Consider the following 19,189-nt stretch of genomic DNA (forward strand, 5'->3'; position numbering starts at 1 on the left):
TGAGCCCGGGAACGTCTCAGGATACACAACTCGGCCCGTCAGCCCCTCAGGCATGGATACCCTCGTTCGCCGACCCGTCAGTCCAGCCACTGAACCGACATCCCCACAGACTGCCATGATCCCGAGCACCCCAGGCACCCCAGGCACTCCAGGCACCCCAGCAAATCTGGGTGCTTTTGCTGATCGCCGCAAGCAGATTTTAGATGATGCTGCCCGGCAAACAGCCGATTTTGAACGAACTCTCGAAGCCAGTACCAAGGCCTTGAATCAAATTCGTGGCATCAACGACCGCCAGCAACGCACCATAATAGCTCAATCTCAAGACGCTTCCCCCGATACCTCCTTGGACGGCATGCCACGCACCACTTTGGAGCTAAACACGGACCTTGCGCGCTTTCACCCAGAGACGCCGGATGAGGCCGAGGAGGGCCCTGTCCTCTACCGTCATTCCACTGATTCTTTGCTTCATCCTGCTGATGATCCACTCTACAGTCGCACCCCCACCTTCCGCATCAGCGAAGCGTCTGCGAGCCCACAAGACACAAGCCTCAATGACCTTCTCAATGAGAGCTTGAATGATGCGCACAGCTCCACCGTCACTACCACCGCCGACATTGCTGCTGATGAAGCTGACTTTCTTCAAGCCGCACAGCAAACCCTTGCCAGTCATGATCCATCCGACTTTGGTGAAACCCCTGACCTTGACCTTGATCTGGACTTGCACAATGCTTCAACTGGTTGGTCACTCATTCCTTTGCCTGAAACGACCCGTGACACGTGCTTCAATCAGACCAATCTGTCGCGCTTGACTTGAGAGCTCTCTGTCGTCGTCTCGCCTCAACTTTGTTGCCCCGCCTCCTTATCAGATACCTTTGCTGGGGCTGCTCAACGCGACAAAGTTGTCATCGATTTTGACGCATTGGAACACGAGCCCCTGCCCCACCAGGAGAAGAACGGCTATGAAGACCTTCCCACCCGCGTGGATCAAAACCGGCCATCCCCGCGACGCTCCTCGAGCTCCCACTCTAATCCAGACACTGGCGAGCGCCACCGTGCCTCAGATACATCCTCCGCTGAATCACGTCGCGGCAGTCGTCAAAGCAGCCGACGCCGGTATGCTCAAGAAGTAAAACAGGCCTCAAACCTATCTTGTTCTGCCATGGTGTTCACTCACACGACCGCCCTCTTACTGATGGTTGATATTCTTTAGTTCCATGACCTATCAAGATTCGCAAAGCGAGTATGAGGACCCTGTCTTTCTCCGGAAATATCGCGCCCCGGGAATTCAGGGCATAAAGGAAGAGTCAGAACAGGAGGCTTCGGCCGCTTACTATGGCCGACCCCGAAGATTTGGTTCAGAGGCCCAGACGGACAGCTTTGATTTTGATGAAGACGATGACGACTACGCTGACCCACAACTCGTATTTCGCGCACGCGCTGACACATCTGTGGAAGGCGAGGACGATTCTGATGTCGACAATGAGAATAATGCAAACGGGCGGGCGACTACCCGGCAGCCAAGACGCGCCAGCCTCCCGCAAGCCACAAGCGAGCGGCGACCTTCAAGTGCCCCTGGACACATGCGTCGCCGCCTCTACTCAAGTGGGGGGCACGACCCCATCTCTCCACTCCAGCACCCGTCCTCCCTCTTCTCCAGTCTGTCTGTGTCCCTAGACACCGACCGTGAAACTGGCGATGCTTTCTCTCGTGATGTGGCCAAGACAACTGACGCCGCGGCGCCGGAAGATGCAACGGCGCCTTCTGGCGACACGCCACCCTTTCGCCCACGCACCTTCAGTCAGGACGGACGCGATCGGGCCAAAGCTTTTGCTCGGCGTTACATTGGAGGAAGTATCGAGACCACTTTTTCCGGCTCAGACTCCATCGAATCATCTCTTGGCCCGAACATGTCCCCGCTCCTCAATGCTCGCGAGCCCCGGGTTTTTTTCACAGACTCAAACAGCAACACCGCCTCTCCTAACAATGTCTCGGGGAACAAGAGCCAAATCGAGAGTCATGCTGCCGCGCATGAGCTTACTGGGCAACGCAAGCACTCGCGCCGCGCAAGCCCACGCCGAGGAGACTCTTTAAATCATGACGATGATGGTTGCTCGGCTCACAGTGGAAAACATCCTATAACAGCCCAAGCACTGCTGGAGCAGCTTGAGTCCCGCCGCGTCCGAACGTCCTCTGAGGTCACCTCATCCAGCAAGCGTGGCTCCACTTTATCACAGCGCCCGCTTGACATCCAAAGCTCCACTGCCGCTAGGTTTGCTCAACCACCATCCGAAAGGCAGCTTTTTTTTTTTTTTTTTTCTTTTTTTTTTTTCTTTTTTTTTTTCTTTTTTTTTTTCTTTTTTTTTTTTTCCTCAACTCACCGAATCCTGCTCCCCCTCTCCTCCTACGTGCTGTGTGCCATTAGTTTCGTGTCGCGTCAACTCATGAAGTATCTCGTTTCCCGCAAGGATGACGAAGTCGGCGTACGTCCATCAACTACAATGGCGTTGATGGCCAATGCGATGCTGCGTGCAACCCAGCCTTGACATTGACATGAACGGCATGATGTTGATGTTTTTTTCTTTTTCTTCTTCTTCTTCCTTGCTGCTTTTTATTTTCCTTTCATGTCGCGACCTCACTACTCTTTTGTGCGTTATTTTGTTTACTTGAATGCCAGGAGTCGACATGTGAAGCCCGTGAAGGCGTGGTGCTCTTTGCTGATGCTTCGGGATTCACCCGCCTCACTAACGCTCTGACAGACGACAAAACCCTTGGCTCTAAAAAAGGTGCCGAAGAACTCTGCCGCATCCTCAACAACTTTTTCAGCAAGCTCATTGAAATCACCGATCGCTACGGTGGTGATGTCATCAAGGTACAGCTTGCCTTTGCAGCCTAAGCTTTACAAGCACATGCTAGACAGAAGAGAGTTGTGATCGATTGGACCTCAAAGTCACGCTCGAAGCAGCTCGTGAGCAAGCAGCCCCAAATTTGGTCTCACAGCGTGTTGTGGCTTTGCGCAGTTCTCCGGCGATGCCGTCACAGTGGTGTGGTTTGTTGAACCAGAGGATGTCAAGCGCAACTTGCCTGCCACCACGCTCAAGCAAATTGCCCTTCGTGCCTGTGCATGTGCATGTGAAATCCACAAGGTAAAGACGTACTCGTACTGACATCAGGCTGCAGACGAGCTTTTGCTCACGCGGCGCCCTTTGGGCACTTTTGGTGCTCCTGCACCATGACAGAAACTGAACAATTACATTGCCGCCACACGCTCGGGTATTCGTGAAATGCGGCGTCGATTTCGACACCGCAATCACAAATCGATCGACAGCAAGTCTCAGCGGCCTGATTATCAATACAAGCTCCAGCTGCACATGGGAGTGGGTGTTGGCAAGCTGGTGGCTGTGCATGTGGGTGGCATCTTCAAGGTGAGTGCCGGTCACGCGCCACCCGCCAGCCTCATTTTCCGCAGGACTGGCCAGCTGACTTGCACATTCTTGCCTGGTCCAGCGCTGGGAGTACTTGATTGGTGGCAACCCCATGACACAAATCGGCAATGCAGAGCCGTTGGCACAGCCCGGGGAGACCTGCCTTTCCCCTCAGGTTGCGGAGCTTCTGAGTGGTGAAGTCGAGGTATGCACGATTGCCACAACTGCCGAGCACCACCGTTGTGCCATGTTGGCGGCATTTCGCCTCCAGCTGCACTCATCCCCCGGTTTTATATTATAGGCCCTGCCCCTCTCCTCTTTGACAGCAACGGAGCAGGAAATGCGGGATCTCACGCCCGAAAAGCTGGAGAAGATTGGTGATTACGTGATCTTGCAACGCTTGCTGCGCGACATACGCCCGCCTTCGACGTGTGCTCTGTCGCAAGGAAATCCCAGCAGCACCATCCTGTCCAACACCAAAATGCAAGAGCTGATTCGCCGCTACATCCCCAATGCTGTGCATCAAAGCATCCAGGAGGGTCGTGCGTTCACCGCCGAGATGCGCCACGTTTCCGTGGTGTTTGCAAACGTCCAGGGCATCCGGCTGGATGTAGAGGATCAAGCCACCGTGGAAAAGGTGTGTGGCACTTTGACTGTCAAAATAAGGCCGCTTGATGGCTCTCCCAAACCCCACTCATCAGGTTGGACAAAACGACGCAGGTTCGCAAGCTCGTGCAGGACATGATGTTAGAGACACAGCGAAGCCTCTACCAAAGTGAGGGCTCAATCAACAAGGTCATGGTTGACGACAAAGTACGTTTCAGCAGATTCCCTCTCAGGCCCGAGTTGGGCGTGCCACGTGTGCTACCTTTACCCCTGCGTTACCTTTGCATTCATCGTCTTTTTTTTTTTTTTTTTTTTTTTTTCTCTCTCTCTCTCTCTCTCTCTTTTCTAACACTCGTCCTTTCATAGGGCTTATCCATTTTATGTGCCATGGGTCTGCCCCCCATGCCTCATGCGGACGACCCCAAGCGGGCCTTGGTTGCAGCGCTCGATTTGGTCGAGAACATTGAAGCTCTGGGCTCGTTTATTCGCTGCCGGGTTGGAGTCACCACGGGCATGGCGTTTTGCGGCGTCATTGGTGCAAAGCAACGTCAGGAATACACGGTTGGTGTTTGAGTTCAATGACTGCGAAAGCCGCCTCATATCGATTGAGTATTTCTAGATTTTGAGCTCATTGATTTCGAAAACGCACGCATGCGGTGGTCTTTGGCGCTGGCTAGATGATGGGCAAGATTGTCAATCTCGCCGCTCGGCTGATGTCACATATTGAAGGTAAGTCATAGCAACAAATTTTGTCCTGTCTGTCACTCAATTTGTTTGCATGCTACGAGCAATCAGTGCATGTGCACCTCATCGACGCTCTTCACCCGCTCGCTACTACATTGTCGCCAACAGGCTCGGGGGTCCTGTGTGATGCAGACACCACCAAAAAGTGCAAGGAGGACTATCCTGGTACCTTTTCCTTTCGCCCCTCATCGGAGGCATTGCTGCTCAAGGGGTTCAAGACCCCGGTATCGGCCTACTACGTTGGTTTCAATACGCGGGATAGCTACACCGAAAAACAGAAGAATCGTGAGCTTCAAGATTATGCAGGACGCGAGTTGGAGGCCAAGGAGCTCAAGCTTCGCCTCTCCAACCTCAACACTACCAAGGTTGGGTTGAGACTCATGGGGCACGAGATGGTTTGGAGTGCGCTTTTGTTCATCCTGCTGGCTTCACTTCGCAGGGTGGAACAATGGTCTTGACTGGAGAGCGCGGTTCGGGTAAATCTCAGCTGGTCAAGGAAATTGAAACGTGGGCCGACAAGCGTGGCTTTAACGTGCTCTTCATCCCGAAGGGCTCAGCACGCAAGCAGATCCCTTACCCATTTGCTGACGGCGTGCACACCGAAGCACCCGGTGTCAAGGTTCGCACAACGCCTACTCATCCATCCCTTTCGAGTGTGTGTTTAACGCGGCCCATCTCATGCTCGGATCGCCTGCTGTATAGAATGCGGAGGTGACGATGTTTACGGAGTTTCGGCCTATTCTTGAGCAATTATTGCAAAAGGTTTGACCGGCAGAAAAAAGACAACTACACGAGAGATGTAATTTTTTTTTTTTTCAAAGATGCATTTACTGGGCTCTGCCGTGCCCTCTTAGGTTTCCAAGTCGGAGGATGCCAAAGCGGGCATCAACTGGCTGGTCGATATTTTCCTCTCGCGTGAGGACGAGCTGGTGGCGCTTCCAATGCTGGGTCACGTTTTGCCCAACCTCAACCCTGAGCTAGAGCTCGCAGCCCAAAAGGCCCTGCTTGAGCTTCGCCAGGAAACAGGCGCTGAGAGAGATGACTCTCCCGACTCTTGGACGGTTCCTCGGCTGCGCCGGCGCAGTGATGTGTCGCAGGTCGACCTCTTTCGCCGCACCCTCCACAAGGTTTGTCAGGTCATATGTACTGGCCTTTGCCAGAACCAAGTTTGAGCCATGCCTGCAGCTGTCCCCTCACCCACTGATGGTTGTGCCCTGATCTGCCTGGTAGCTACTTTTTGCGATCATTCTAAAGTTTTCCGAGTCGCATCCAACATTGATCAACCTTCATCTCCAGGTATAGCGCTTGGGGTGACAAACACCAATCATGCTCATGCAGTGCACATTACATCTTCGCGGCTAGCAGGGGGCTCGAGTCCTTGGTTGTTGTCCTTTTTCTTTTGCCTCGTATCTCTCACCGCTTGCCCAATGCTTTTCTGACCTTGCCACCTTGCCACAGACCGGTAGCGATGTCAAACGCAATGTCGATCCAGAATCGTGGGAGCTCGCTGCGCGCTTAAGTGATCACTGTCGTAATGAGCGCTCTCTGCTGGACAACGTCAAGCCATTGGTCATGGTAGTTGTTACACGTCCCCTTGGCACTAGCGTGCAAACCTCGAAGCATATCCAGACCATTTGGGAGTGAGTTGTTGTTTGCATTTAACAGGTGTCATATCACCGGTGCTTCTTGAAACGAAGCGTTGCACAAGAACTGACTTTGGTGATGGCACGTGACCTCCTTGTGCGTAGCAATGCGGCTGGTGCGTTCCAGCTGGAACCTTTGAATGAGGAGCGAAGATTAAGCTATGCTGCATTCGTGCTAGCCAAAGCCACAAGCAAAACCATCACTGACGCGGCCTTGCCTCCGGAGCTCGTGCAGCTGCTCAATGATCGCGCGGGTGGAAACCCGAAACACATCAAGGAGATGATTCAAGAATTGCTTAAGCAACACAATGTATTGCAGGTCATGGAAAACGGCCGTATCCGCGTTAAGGGTGACCTCTACAAGGTGCCCGTGCCAGCCAAGATGCGTGGCATCGTTCGGCAAGAGTTTGACTCGATGGACGAGCACCATAAGGTGGTGTTACGCGTCGCGGCGATTTTCGGGCAGGGCTTTACTGACCAGATGCTTCAAGATGCGTTGCAAAATACCGCTCACAATTTGTCGCCAGCCGATGTTGAAGAGGTGGGTGGGACATTACCATGCACCCTGGGACTGTTCGTAGCAGCGTCAGAAAAAAATGGACATGCTACCAGAAGTTGCTCACCATACTCCTGGGTTGACGTGCTTAGCGCTTGCAAGAGTTGGTGGCTGTGCGCGTGTTGCAACAAGTGCCCACAACGCAATACGTCTTTGAAGTGCACCCCGCGGACCTGTCGGACAAGTGTTACACTTTTACGCTGCGATTGCTACAGGAGGAGGTGCGCGTGATGGTCTCTCAAAACGTTTAATCCGGATAGCTCGCGTTGGTGGCATCTCATCCGTCATCCCTGCCATAGATTCAAGCTTTGAATACAGACACAGTGTCCGGTGCGGTGGAGAGCAAGATTCGCTTCCGCATGCAAAAGGTGGCGATGGCTGCCAAAGTCATTCAGCGCTTCTTTCGTGCCACCAAGCTCAAGTTGCAAAGCCGCAAGGCGGGCATGGGCGTGATGAGCTTTCTCTCTCAGTATGATGATGTTCAGCAGCGTCGCAAGCAGCTCATCCACGTTGATTCAGATAGCGATGATGAAACGGACAGCTTTCACGTGCTCTCGCATTCTTCCAGCTATGACAAGCCAGCCGAAGAGGATGGGCCCATCACGACGCTCTATGCTCAGCACAGCGACGACGGTAGCTCCTCGCCTATCATCTCCCCGCCCTCGTCTTGTGATGAAGCATCAGATGACGAGGGGACGGAGTCTACGGGGGACAAGCTTTTGCCAGTGACTGGTACCATCACGGAACCAAGATCCCCTCTCAGCGCCGCGTCTCCTGCGCGCATTGGCAATGCCGCCCTGCGACCTCTACAGCACCGAAACATTGCCCTATTTAACGCCAGCTCTTCCTTGTCAGTGGGTTCATCCCATGATCACGATGAAGGGCTTGCTCAACCAGACCTGTTCTGCTTTATGCAGGAAGACCAACGAGAGCCTCCGGTGCGCCGGCTGGTGTCGGGGGCTAGTGCCGGAGGCAGCATGGGTGCTGCTGCTGCGGCACCCTCGCCATCCCGAAGCTTTCAGGCCCGCATTCGTCAACCCGACGGCTCATACAGGCTTGAGTGGGTGCAACGAAACACGGGGCGGCAACTGCCGCCTGTGCAACCCTTTCTCCGTTGGGAGGACTGCGAGTTTTCTTCGGCGTGACCCGACTCGGTCCTTTTTATGATATTATCGTGTTATTCTCACTTCCGAGTTGAAGTGGTATAAACCAGACTGACCCAAAGGGACTCTTGATCCCTCTTGCTCGTCTCTGTGTGTGTGTGTGTGTGTGTGTGTGTGTGTCTGTGTGTGTGTGTGTGTGTGTGTGTGTGTGTGTGTGTGTGTGTGTGTGTGTGTGTGTGTGTGTGTGTGTGTGTGTGTGTGTGTGTGTGTGTGTGTGTGCGTAAGTGCTCCCAGTAATGTTGCCACATGTGCTTGCCATCCGATCTGCTGTCACCTTCCGTCATATTTGCTCGTGTCCTTTTCTCCTTTTGGTTTTTTGTTCTTTTTATTTTTTTATTTTTTTTTTCGTTTTTACATTTAAGTAGATAATTAGAAACCAGACGGTTATGTAATGTGGCGTGCTGTAGTCTATGTGTCCTGATGCCCGGTTTGTGCGTAGCTGCGTGGGCCTTATGACCGGTTGTTGCTAGAATCCCCGTTCAATGAGAACTCCCTTCTATCATTGCCTGTCTGTTTTGTTTTGTTTTTCTTTTTCTTTTTCGATCGGTCTTGATTTTTTTATGTGATTTCAATTATCAACAACCAATCAACCAAATAAATACACAAGAATTGTTGTTTCGAACCTCCGACGACAGAGAGACATCGGGATGGTAACAGCTATATGAGCCTTTCCCGGTACCTACCACCCCAGGTCTACAATGAATTTTGCTGAAACAAATGCAACAAATGCCTCACAACATCACAGCAAGGATTACAATAGTCAATTGAGAATAAAAAAATCAACTCCTAGGCCAATCTGGAAGCTTTTGGTGCGATCTCAGGGCAGCTCTCGTCTGGTGGAGGCACGTTAACGTACAGCTTATTCATCTTCGGTTAGGACATGAAGGTTAGGGGCTTCGCTCCAGCCTCGCTCCACCTGAAAGGGCGAAACGCTATACGGCGATTCGTTGCTGGATGGAGAGCCGGCAAGAGGGGGACTCGAATGATGTCCACTATGGCTCCCGTCCGAGCGGACTGCAGGGCTTGTGTCGCCAAAAACATCGAGACCAGACGAGATGGCCAACTGGGAAAGGAGGCTACGATTGGTTAGGGTGGCGCGTAGAGCATCCCGCTCCACGGGACTAGGGGTCGGTATGGGCAGCTTGGGAGCGGCGCTGCGGCTGACTTGGCGTGTCAGCGACAAGCGCGTCATTGTGAGTGATCGCATGTCCTGCGCCAAAGCCGCGTCGGGGCTAAACAGCCATGGATGTCGACTGGCTTGCCGGGCGCGAAGGCGCAATGTAGGGTTAGGATTTAGGAGCATGCGGATAAAGTCTTGCCCGGCAGTCGAAACGTTCCGCCAAACTTCGCTATCTGTAAATAGTTGCATGGTTTCGTAATACGACATGTCTACGCCTGTGGCGACCAATGGCAGCTCCAGTTAGCAGCCGACTAAAGACCAAGCGAAAAGTGCATGTTCAAAACAGAGCCAAAGCAATGGGACCACGTACAATCTAGGTTGGGAGCTGCGTACGGAGTGCAGCCTGCCAGGGCAACATGTGTAACTACACCGAGCGCCCACATGTCGATCGGCAGACTGTAACCTCTTGAGGACTGGATAGCAATTTCCGGGGCCATATAGGATGGGCTGCCGACCAAGGAGCGAAGAGGTAGGTCCACCGTACAGCTGAGGCCAAAGTCGGTGAGTTTGACGACCGGCTCGTGGCCAGGCACGGAAGCAAACATGATGTTTTCCGGTTTGATGTCTCTGTTGAGAAAGGAAGATTGTAAAAAAAAAAAAAAATACAACAAGACATGAGTGCCGACCAACAAGAACCGCCGGCCGAAGAAAAGACGGTGTTTGTCATTGTGTTTGTTAAAAGAAGCCAAAAACCAAAGAACGGCAGTGAAGCGGCACGGACCGGTGTACGATGCGCTTGTTATGCAAGTACTGCGCCATTCAAGCAAGTAGCGGCAAAAAAAAAAAGAGTGGTCGGAAGGGCACATGGCATGTCAAATGAGGTCGAAATGTGAGCTCGAGGAGAAAGAGACCTTGGTAGGAGGGGATAATGCAAGAATTTCGCTGGAAGCCGCGAGCGGAGAGCAGATGCGGATTTGTACCTCGACGGCAGCAAGGCATTGAGCAATAATGTCACGGGCGTGTGATTCGCCAAACGCCCCCGAATTTTCAATTCGATCAAACAGATCCCCACCTAAAGGAGCACGACGAGTCCACAGTAGCGGGTGAGTGGTACGGGTTGTTGGATGTTTTCGAAGCCAAGTCCAAGGCACAGATTGTAGTGGACGTTTTGGACAGGCCAGACCGTCCAGGAGCTCCATAAAAAGGAGGATCGCGTCGCTGACTTCCATGACATCAAAGAGCTTGACACAATGCGGGTGGTCCAGAGTGCGCAGAATGCGAATTTCTTGAAACATCAAGTCGCGCTCGGGTGGGAAGATGACCTGAGATCAATGAAGCAAGAGGTGAAGCCACGGTTAATGGCACACCGGGGTCAAAAGCTGGCGGGCTGACTGAGAACAACATGTTCAAGTAAAACCACGTACCTTGGCTTTGTCGACAACTTTGGCAGCAATTTGACAATTCCGATGGACATCATGACACGGGTAAACGGAAGCAAAGGCGCCGCTGCCAAGCTGGTGTCCCCAATTGACCTGGTAGAGGGCAAAGACTTCACTACTATCGGAGATACGGCCCTCGGCGAAGCGAGCATCGGGAAGTCGGTCGCGCCGCACAACAGATTTGCGGCGCATGCGGTAGCCATTGTTGGGAGCAACGTATGGGATGCACCCACCGTTACTGGTGAGGCGCGCACGGGTAGCATAGCCACGCCAGGTTTTTTGGATGATGATGGCAGACCACGTGCGAAGCGCTTGCATTTCAGCTTCGGAAACGGCGTAATCGATGTAAGAGTCAGCGGGGCTGTGCGCCGGGTGTCTGGGATAGCTGGCCATGCTGGTTGAGGATCGAGCTGGTGCGCGGCTCGGCGCGCGTGTTGTGGGTGTGGATGCGCCGGGGCTAGGGCTGGGATTGACCATGGGCGAGGAGGGTATCGGTAGGTCCGCAGCTTCTTCAGGAGCTCGCGTGGTCATAACAAGGATGCGCTCCCGGCTGTATCTGGAAGGTTGACGAGAGAGATTGGAGGCAGCTTTGTTTCGTCGTCGCTGCCAACGCTTTTGTCCACCACCGCATAGCCAACCGCCTGAGGGTTCAACTACCTCTGAGCCTGCCATGATTTGTGTCTGCCAAAGAGCGCTCCGAGGTGTTGCCTCACGAAAAATCGAGCATTCACTACGATATACGCCCCTTCATTACCACAAGAACTTGGTAAATAAAGAACAGCCACGCAAGGCACAGGACCCCCCCACTGCGCAAGACAATACGAGGGAGCGTGAAAGGTTGAGTCGAGGGAAAAGGTGCAGAAGAGGAAAACGAGGCGAGGGGGAAGGGGGGAGTCACAGCAGCGGCGACAGCGGCGGCAGCGGCTTCGGCGCCAAAAACTGTTGTTAGGGAGCTCATCAACGTTGACCCTCTAAAATTGAAAAAAAAGTCAAAACATACGGATGATTTATAATAAAGGGGTAAATTTATGTTCGATCACTCGTGGTTCCAGAGAGTAAAATTAAAGGGGTGTGTTCAGTTACGGTCGACACAAGAAACACGTGTGCGAGGACACACACGCGCGCACTCTCTCTCTCTCTCTCTCTCTCTTTTTTTATTTTATTTTTTCCAGTCGTGTGGGTGCGTGTGACGGCAGCCGCTCTCCCGCGCGACGTGCGCGCACAGAGTCATTGGAGACACACACAGATACACACACACACTCACACACACTCACTCACTCAATCACAGAGCGTGTGTGTAGAGGGTGGGCCGAGCTCAAGGCCGGTTTGAAGAGGGCGACGCCGTTGGGATACCACAGTGATGCCGCGCCGGGTCCGCGCACAGAAGCGAACGGCGGGTGTGGTCGAGGATGAAGAGGTCAAGGCAGAACAGGTGCGCCGAGAGCACAAAGCCAAGCAGAAGCAAGCAGTTGGCAGCGATGCCGAACAAGAGGAGGAGGAGCTCTTTCCCGACAGCTTGCACGGCCCAGATAGCGAGTCGGACGTGACTGATGATGAGCAAATTGACGAGGAGGCCCGCCAAGCGGACCGTGATCTTCTCAAGGAACTCGTCACTCTGCAGGGTTTGAACGGCGAGGACCCGAGCGATGCCGACAATGACGATGACGACGACGAGGAGGAGGCAGCATCGGATGATGATGATGAGGAGGAGGATGCAGAACCATCTTCCGACTCGTCCAACGAAGCCTCGGACGCTGGACAAGAAGAGGGCACGACAGACCCACACACAACGACAGACGATAAGGCTTCGGCCACAACGCAGATGGTTGTGTACAGCTCAGACGACGACACAAGCGACGAAGAGCACTCACTCAACCGCGTCGGACGCATTCCCATGGAGTGGTATGAAGATTACGAGCACATTGGCTACGACCTCAACGGCAAGCGCGTATGTGCTGGCTTTGTTTCTCCTCGTTGGCCCCTTCCCTCCCAATTTGCGCTCTTCTCCGCCGCATCATCCGATTGCGGAAGACACCTTATCATTTTGACTCTGGCTCATCTTTTCTCGGGTTTGCAACACAGATTCGCAAACCCAAGCAAAAGGACCGCCTTGAAAAGTTTCTGGACGCTTTCGAGGCTGGTAACAATGGCCGCACCAGTAAGTGTCTTCTTCCATGGCCGCATGTTGATTCTTGTTGTTGTTGTTGTTGTTGTTGTTTTTTGTTGTTGATGAGAAGTTTGTTAGTCTTGGTGAATTGGTGTTCTTGGTCGAGCTCGAGGCTCTTTGTCATGGTGAAGATACGTAGCATCCGAGGCTCGACATGCCGAAAGGTTGTGGGAGCTCAAAAATAGTTTCAGCCTTGTCTGAGTGATGCGAGCCTCGAGCAGACCATGGACACCATCCCATCCTTTGTGTTTTACGTTCATGGCCACAAACAAAACCACACTGCACCACTTGGCTTGTGTGACATGGTGATGATATCCTACCTTTTGAGGCTCGACATGCCGAAAGGTTGTGGGAGCTCAGAAATAGTTTCAGCCTTGTCAGAGTGACATGCAAGCCATACATACCAAATTACACCATGCCCGCCATTTGTTGTCTTGATGCTTTTGCAAGCCAATTTTCGCTTCGTTGTGTCCCAAGTTGTGAACACGCGTCATGGTGAAGATACGTAGCATCCGAGGCTCGACATGCCGAAAGGTTGTGGGAGCTCAAAAATAGTTTCAGCCTTGTCTGAGTGACGCGTGCTTCTTTCGCCTTCGATCTGACTTTTGATCCTGTTCTTAACTTGCTACAGTTCTTTGTCCACGTCCTCTTGTTTTTCACTCACATGTTTCCCCCGCGATCGTGCCACAGTCTACGATCCCGTGACCGGCAAGGAGATCGAGCTGACAGACGATGATATCAACATGATCAAAAGGATACAGAGCGGGCAACTCCCGGACACTGGCATCAATCCCTATGAGGACTATGTGGATTTTTTCACGCACGAGAAAATGCAAACGCCTGTCGTGGACAAGCCCGAGCCAAAACGCCGCTTTGTCCCCTCCAAATGGGAGCACAAGAAGATTATGAAGATTGTGCGCAGCATCCGCAAGGGCCTCATCAAGCTTCCCACCTCAGATGATGAAAAGGACAAATCCAGCGAAGAGGAGCAGTATTATGACGTGTGGGGCAACGAGGATGACCCCAACGATCCTCGCATCAAAGTGCGTCAAGCAAATCACATTGCTGCCCCCAAGGTCGCGTTGCCCCATCATGCCGAGTCCTACAACCCCCCCGAGGAGTACTTGCCCACCGACGCCGAGGCCGAAAAGTGGCGCAACGCGCACGAGGATGACCGTGAACGCAACTACTTGCCGCACAAGTATGGCAGCCTTCGCCTCGTACCAGCTTACGACCAGTACATTCAGGAGCGCTTCCATCGCTGTCTTGATCTCTACCTTTGCCCCCGCGCTCGACGCATTCGTGTACGTTCCTTGTGTGTGTGTGTGTGTGTGTGTGTGTGTGTGTGTGTGTGTGTGTGTGTGTGTGTGTGTGTGTGTGTGTGTGTGTGTGTGTGTGTGTGTGTGTGTGTGTGTGTGTGTGTGTGTGTGTGTGTGTGTGTGTGTGTGTGTGTGTGTGTGTGTGTGTGTGTGCATGCGTGCGTGCGTGCGTGCGTGCGTGCGTGAACAATGAGGCTTTGCGTGCAGTTCTCTTTTTCTTATTTGTCTGTATCTCTTTGGATAGATGAACGTTGATCCCGAGGATCTTCTTCCCAAGCTGCCCAAGCCTGAGGACCTGCAACCGTTCCCTTCTGCACCGTCTCTCGTACGTGGTTTCAAGGCCGTATGCATCCTCGGCGCCAGCAACTATCAAATGGATGCAGCTGATGATCTCCTGTCCTGTTTTTAGGTTTACCGTGGTCATAAGGCCCGTGTGACGTCCATCTCCTGTGACCCAACCGGCCAGTGGCTTGTGTCGGGCAGCGATGACAAGACAATTCGCGTCTGGGAAATCTCCACGGGTCGCTGCGTTCGTGTCGTCACGGTTGATGCCGAGGTCAACATGGTGGCCTGGTGCCCCAATGCCGGCGTGAGCATTGTAGCCGTTGCGCATGGTCACACGTAAGCCACATCGCCTTTTCTTGCTCTCCTCTCCTCTCCTCGCTCTCCTCTCCCCTCCCCCTCCCACCGCCCTGGTCTTGTTTCAAATGACATCTCACAAGGAATCCTGCTGTAGCGTATCACTGATTTGCCCCCGTGTGGCCACGGCTGCCATTGACAAGGCCACGGCAGTGCTTTGCAATCAGTCCATTGAGAAACCCTCTCAAGGTATGACGACTCGAGATCATCATTTTTCTTTTCGGGCAACAACTGATCCCGCTCGTTGTTGCGCAGGGGCTGAAGAAGGCATGCGCGCCACACCAACGTGGAACCGCATCCGTGGCGAGCGACAGGATCAAGACGGTATTTTCTTCGAGATTCCTCATCATGCAGAGGTTATGCAGGTTGGTTGTGCACACCTGTCGCAGGTTTGGGCTTGCTGGGATATTTTTGCTGCAGCTGATACCATTGATTCCGTCGATCGGGGTTCTGTGTGCCTAGGTCACTTGGCATCACAAGGGCAATTACTTTGCATCCGTCATGCCGCGCGCCGAGACGCAGTCTGTCTGCGTCCACTCTCTGAACCGCCAGTCTACGCAGGTGAATGGCTTGCCAAGAATAATACCATGTCTAGCTCATTCCCATGTCATGTTTGGTACAAAGCTGACCATTCCAAATTGCGTGCCCTCAGCACCCTTTTCAAAAGCGCAACCGCGATGTGCAACGCGTCCTCTTCCACCCTACCCAGCCGCTCTTCTTCGTGGCGGTTAGTTGTTTTTTTTTTTCTCCTCCTTCTGTCCCTTAATGCTTTGCTCTTAAGAGCATATCACTATTTCAATCCTCACATTCTCTCTCTCTTTCTTCGTTTTCTCCTTTGCTGTAGACGAAGACACACGTGCGTGTTTACAATCTGCAGGCTCAGGCATTGGTGAAAAAATTGCTCACCGGTGAGTCAGGTGCATGCAAAAAAAAAAAAAAAAAACGACGCCGTTGTATCAACCATTCTCACGACTCACCCTGATGTATTTGTCCGGATGATGGACAGGCGTGCGTTGGTTGAGCTCGCTGGCAATACACCCTGCGGGTGACAACCTTATCATTGGCTCGTACGACAAGCGCCTTTGTTGGTTTGACATGGATCTGTCCATCAAGCCGTACAAGATTCTTCGGTGCGTATCCCCATCTACCGCTTCACGGTATCTTGAAACTGCTGAGCATTCTCAAATTGTCTTCGCATGCTCCTTGTGCTGGATCACAATCCGTTAGGTACCACAAATATGCCTTGCGCCAGGTGTGCTTCCACAAAAAGTACCCCATTTTTGCATCATGTGGTGATGATGGCAACGTGCATGTTCTGCACGGCATGGTCTACAATGATCTGGGTCAAAACCCTTTGATTGTGCCCGTCAAGGTTGGTTGGCTGCTTTGCCGTGTGTAGCCCGACTTTGCTTGTACCGTGCCAGACTGTGGCATGCCCAATGCCAAGCATCTTAACGTGTTCTGATCTTTTTTTTTCCATCCCCAGATTATCAAAGCACACAACCAGACTTCGGATGGCATGGGCGTTATGGACTGCACCTTCCATCCATCGCAGCCCTGGCTATTCAGTGCAGGTAGCGATGGTAGCATCAAGCTGCATGTGTAACACAGCAGTCCTGTGCCATGTCTCGAGTCGGACCCTGTTGGTTGATTTGTTTGATGTGGGTATTTCGAGCCTCGCTGGTACCCTTTGTCTTTATAAGTGGTTTATTTTTCTGCGCAGATTGTCAATCGAACCAGAAGCGTTGCGCTGTGTGATTGTGTGTGTACATGTGGCGGAAGAAGAATTGCAGGCGGCCCAGAGCCAGCCATGGACGAACTGGTGTGTGAGTGGGTGGAGGGGGGGGCATGCTGGGGGGTGATCGGGAGAAGTCGATTAGAAGCAACTTGCTGTGATCCTGCACGGAACCAAGTTGATGCAAAAAGAGAAAACGGATCAAGGTTGCAGGGGATGGTCATGATATCCGAATTCTGAGAGCCAGGTGGCAAGTCTTATTTCTTTTTGTTAAGCTTAGGACTCTTCTTGGGCGTGGTTTTTGGCGTGGACTTGGGCGTGGTCTTTGGCGTGGTCTTTGGCGTGGACTTGGGGGTAGCCTTGGGCGTGGATTTGGGGGTAGCCTTGGGGGTAGCCTTGGGGGTAGCCTTGGGCGTGGACTTGGGCGTGGACTTGGGGGTAGCCTTGGGCGCAGATGGCGTGGTCTTGGGCGTAGCCTTGGGCGTGGTAGACTCAGAAGTGGTATCCCTGGTGGGCGCTTGTGCGCTGTTTGGCGACTTTTTCCGCTTCGGGGCAGCAGGGCGAGGCTCATCCGTCGTTTGGTCGTCAGCTGTCTCGTGCAAGGATGGCAGACCTTGGGTCATGGCGGCTGCCACGCGCTCGGTGCCAGTCTGTTCAGCAGCAGGGATGGCTTCGAATTCGGCTTCGGCGGCCTTGCGTTTGGCTTTACGGATGGCCTTTGTGTCAGCGAGGCCTTGGTGCTTGGCCATGGTCTCCTCGCCCTTTTCCAAGGTTTGCTCCAGGTCTTTCTCGGTGACCCAGGCAGAAGATTGGGCCAGGATTGAAGGCGCGTGCTGTTCGTGTTCGTCCAGGTCGGTCGCACAACAACATGTGATGCGGCAGCGAGTGTTGGCTTCGGCAAGCGGTTCCAGCTCCAGAACGGGTGCTTCATCCTCTTCCACGGGGCGCTCGTGCTCCTCGTTGCCCTCACTTTGACCCTCGGAGGTCGTGGCCGTGCTCGACGTGGCGGTTCCAGTGAGCATACCTGGGTCGAGGTACCAAACACGTACAAGGCCATCGGCATCGGCAGTCACCAGCAAGTTGTGGTTAGGCGCTGGTAGGGGACAACGACACATGCACTTGACTCTGCATAAGCAAATCAAATGTTTGAGGGATGGATACAGTGGGCGAATGAGGAAACAGGTTCGAGCCCACCAGCGCGTTACAATCAACCGCAGACATACCGCTTGTCGTGGGCCAAGAACGTGGCAACACACATGCGCTGGGGGACGTTCATGATGAAGACCTGAGCGCCATGGCCACAAACAGCCACATGTTCATTCTGCTCGCGCGCGCACGCACACGCCAGGCGGGGTGGGTAAGCTTTGAGGTGAGGGCAGAAATGGAGAAGCATGCCAAATTTGTCGTGGGGGTGGGGTGTCAGAAATTTGATCAAAGGGTTACACACCGAGAGCGCAACGAGATCCGTGATGCGGAACGGCATGCGAATGGTGAAGAGAAGCTCGTTGTTAGCAATGTTATAAGCCATCAGTTGAACGCCGGCGGCCACGACGTAGTGGTTGCCATCATCCAAAAAAATTACACGTTCCAACTCTGAGGGGGGTATCGGCGGTGAGGACACAGAGGCTGCACGAGTCCTGATAGAGTATGATTGGGTGTTCGAAACGGAAAACCCGGGGCTGGATCCGAGTGCGTCGGCGAAACATACCGCGAGGGCGAGTGGTGATGTAGGCACAGCGGCCGCGCATTGAATCCCACAGACGCAGCGAGCGGTCGCGGCCCACAGTGACGATGATCTTGCCCGACGGATGGATGGCGACATCATTGATGGGACCTCTGTCACGTGATAGCAAGCGGGCCGGATTGAGCCAGGTCGCAAGGCGGGCCTCGGCCGCGGGCAGTGCTGGCAGGGGCATCGACAAGCGTACTTGTGACCGTGAAGCAGTTTGAGGTGGTCCCACGTGCGTGCATCCCAAATGGCAAGTGTGCCATCATCGGCAGCTGACACCATGGTCACCTTTGACGTCGAGACACATTGGGGAGGTGCACACGCAACATAATAAAAAAAGTGAAGTGGTGCGGCAAAGTGTGGGATGGGGCGCGAGAGGCTGCGGCTAGGGACCGGGATGAACCGCTCGCTTACACATACCTTGTCATGGAAGCGCAGGCAGCGGATGGTAGCTTCGTGGAGGAGGAGTGTACCAACCTCCACGCGCTTCTTGAGGTCATACACCCTATCGTCAGAGCCGAGACCAGGATCAGAAGGCGGGTTTGCGGGTTTGCGGGCCAAAGGGGGAGCAGGAGCTGGCCAACGGATGGTCGACCACGTACTGCATGAGTTCATCGGCGCTGGCCGTGACGAGGATGTTGCCAAAGCCCTGCGTGGCAGTAATGACGGCGGCATGGGGCTCGCAGATGTACGTCTTCTCGAGCTTGGCAGCGAGCTCAACCACGACCTCGCCATCCTCGTCCGTCTCGCTATCGCGCGCGATAAACTGGAGCTCAAACCCCTGTAGAAGGTGCTCGTACGTTCCAAACGCCAGCGCAAACCGATGGACGTGTGCCTCTGCCATCGCCCCGGGTTCCTGGTTCTAGTTCTAGCGGTTGAGTTCGGGTTTTACTTTAGCAGCTCCAGA

At 53.5% G+C, this 19,189-nt stretch overlaps 4 protein-coding genes across 4 annotated transcripts in view; 2 read left to right on the top strand and 2 right to left on the bottom strand.

Annotated features, from left to right (window-relative positions):
* The window catches only part of MONBRDRAFT_8342 (uncharacterized protein), a gene marked incomplete at both ends in the record, with an annotated part of 24,037 nt that extends 15,921 nt beyond the window's left edge, over nucleotides 1-8,116 (top strand). The window contains 18 exons of the mRNA XM_001745808.1: nucleotides 110-737; nucleotides 867-1,113; nucleotides 1,211-2,269; nucleotides 2,423-2,480; nucleotides 2,675-2,869; nucleotides 3,018-3,143; nucleotides 3,237-3,422; nucleotides 3,505-3,627; nucleotides 3,724-4,059; nucleotides 4,143-4,235; nucleotides 4,395-4,575; nucleotides 4,881-5,137; nucleotides 5,212-5,391; nucleotides 5,627-5,899; nucleotides 6,231-6,347; nucleotides 6,438-6,956; nucleotides 7,064-7,192; nucleotides 7,271-8,116. Of these exons, the coding sequence (XP_001745860.1) occupies nucleotides 110-737; nucleotides 867-1,113; nucleotides 1,211-2,269; nucleotides 2,423-2,480; nucleotides 2,675-2,869; nucleotides 3,018-3,143; nucleotides 3,237-3,422; nucleotides 3,505-3,627; nucleotides 3,724-4,059; nucleotides 4,143-4,235; nucleotides 4,395-4,575; nucleotides 4,881-5,137; nucleotides 5,212-5,391; nucleotides 5,627-5,899; nucleotides 6,231-6,347; nucleotides 6,438-6,956; nucleotides 7,064-7,192; nucleotides 7,271-8,116 (5,553 nt within the window). The remainder of the gene's footprint in view (nucleotides 1-109; nucleotides 738-866; nucleotides 1,114-1,210; nucleotides 2,270-2,422; nucleotides 2,481-2,674; nucleotides 2,870-3,017; nucleotides 3,144-3,236; nucleotides 3,423-3,504; nucleotides 3,628-3,723; nucleotides 4,060-4,142; nucleotides 4,236-4,394; nucleotides 4,576-4,880; nucleotides 5,138-5,211; nucleotides 5,392-5,626; nucleotides 5,900-6,230; nucleotides 6,348-6,437; nucleotides 6,957-7,063; nucleotides 7,193-7,270) is intronic.
* An 877-nt stretch (nucleotides 8,117-8,993) lies between these two features.
* Nucleotides 8,994-11,365, bottom strand: MONBRDRAFT_25564 (uncharacterized protein; the record flags this gene model as incomplete). Its single annotated transcript, XM_001745942.1, has 6 exons — nucleotides 8,994-9,487; nucleotides 9,625-9,881; nucleotides 10,036-10,064; nucleotides 10,235-10,326; nucleotides 10,438-10,576; nucleotides 10,679-11,365. 6 exons carry the CDS (start codon nucleotides 11,363-11,365, stop codon nucleotides 8,994-8,996), a joined length of 1,698 nt encoding a protein of 565 aa, XP_001745994.1.
* A 615-nt stretch (nucleotides 11,366-11,980) lies between these two features.
* Mbre_bop1 (block of proliferation 1) lies at nucleotides 11,981-16,565 on the top strand. The gene is made up of 13 exons (XM_001745809.1): nucleotides 11,981-12,641; nucleotides 12,776-12,851; nucleotides 13,551-14,164; nucleotides 14,424-14,504; nucleotides 14,589-14,800; nucleotides 14,916-15,007; nucleotides 15,074-15,183; nucleotides 15,281-15,379; nucleotides 15,471-15,545; nucleotides 15,663-15,726; nucleotides 15,825-15,948; nucleotides 16,046-16,190; nucleotides 16,305-16,565. Exons 1-13 carry the CDS (start codon nucleotides 12,054-12,056, stop codon nucleotides 16,422-16,424), a joined length of 2,400 nt encoding a protein of 799 aa, XP_001745861.1. The 5' UTR covers nucleotides 11,981-12,053; the 3' UTR covers nucleotides 16,425-16,565.
* Nucleotides 16,566-16,810: 245 nt separating this feature from the next.
* The window catches only part of MONBRDRAFT_32482 (uncharacterized protein), a gene marked incomplete at its 3' end in the record, with an annotated part of 4,448 nt that continues 2,069 nt past the window's right edge, over nucleotides 16,811-19,189 (bottom strand). Inside the window, exons 2-8 of the mRNA XM_001745943.1 lie at nucleotides 18,885-19,063; nucleotides 18,703-18,787; nucleotides 18,482-18,570; nucleotides 18,262-18,389; nucleotides 18,001-18,146; nucleotides 17,777-17,838; nucleotides 16,811-17,678 (exon numbers count right to left, since the gene is read on the bottom strand). Coding sequence (XP_001745995.1) covers nucleotides 16,811-17,678; nucleotides 17,777-17,838; nucleotides 18,001-18,146; nucleotides 18,262-18,389; nucleotides 18,482-18,570; nucleotides 18,703-18,787; nucleotides 18,885-19,063 — 1,557 coding nt within the window. The remainder of the gene's footprint in view (nucleotides 17,679-17,776; nucleotides 17,839-18,000; nucleotides 18,147-18,261; nucleotides 18,390-18,481; nucleotides 18,571-18,702; nucleotides 18,788-18,884; nucleotides 19,064-19,189) is intronic.

The sequence above is a fragment of the Monosiga brevicollis genome, genomic scaffold, assembly GCF_000002865.3.
Source record: "Monosiga brevicollis MX1 MONBRscaffold_10 genomic scaffold, whole genome shotgun sequence".
Classification (NCBI taxonomy): Eukaryota; class Choanoflagellata; order Craspedida; family Salpingoecidae; genus Monosiga; species Monosiga brevicollis.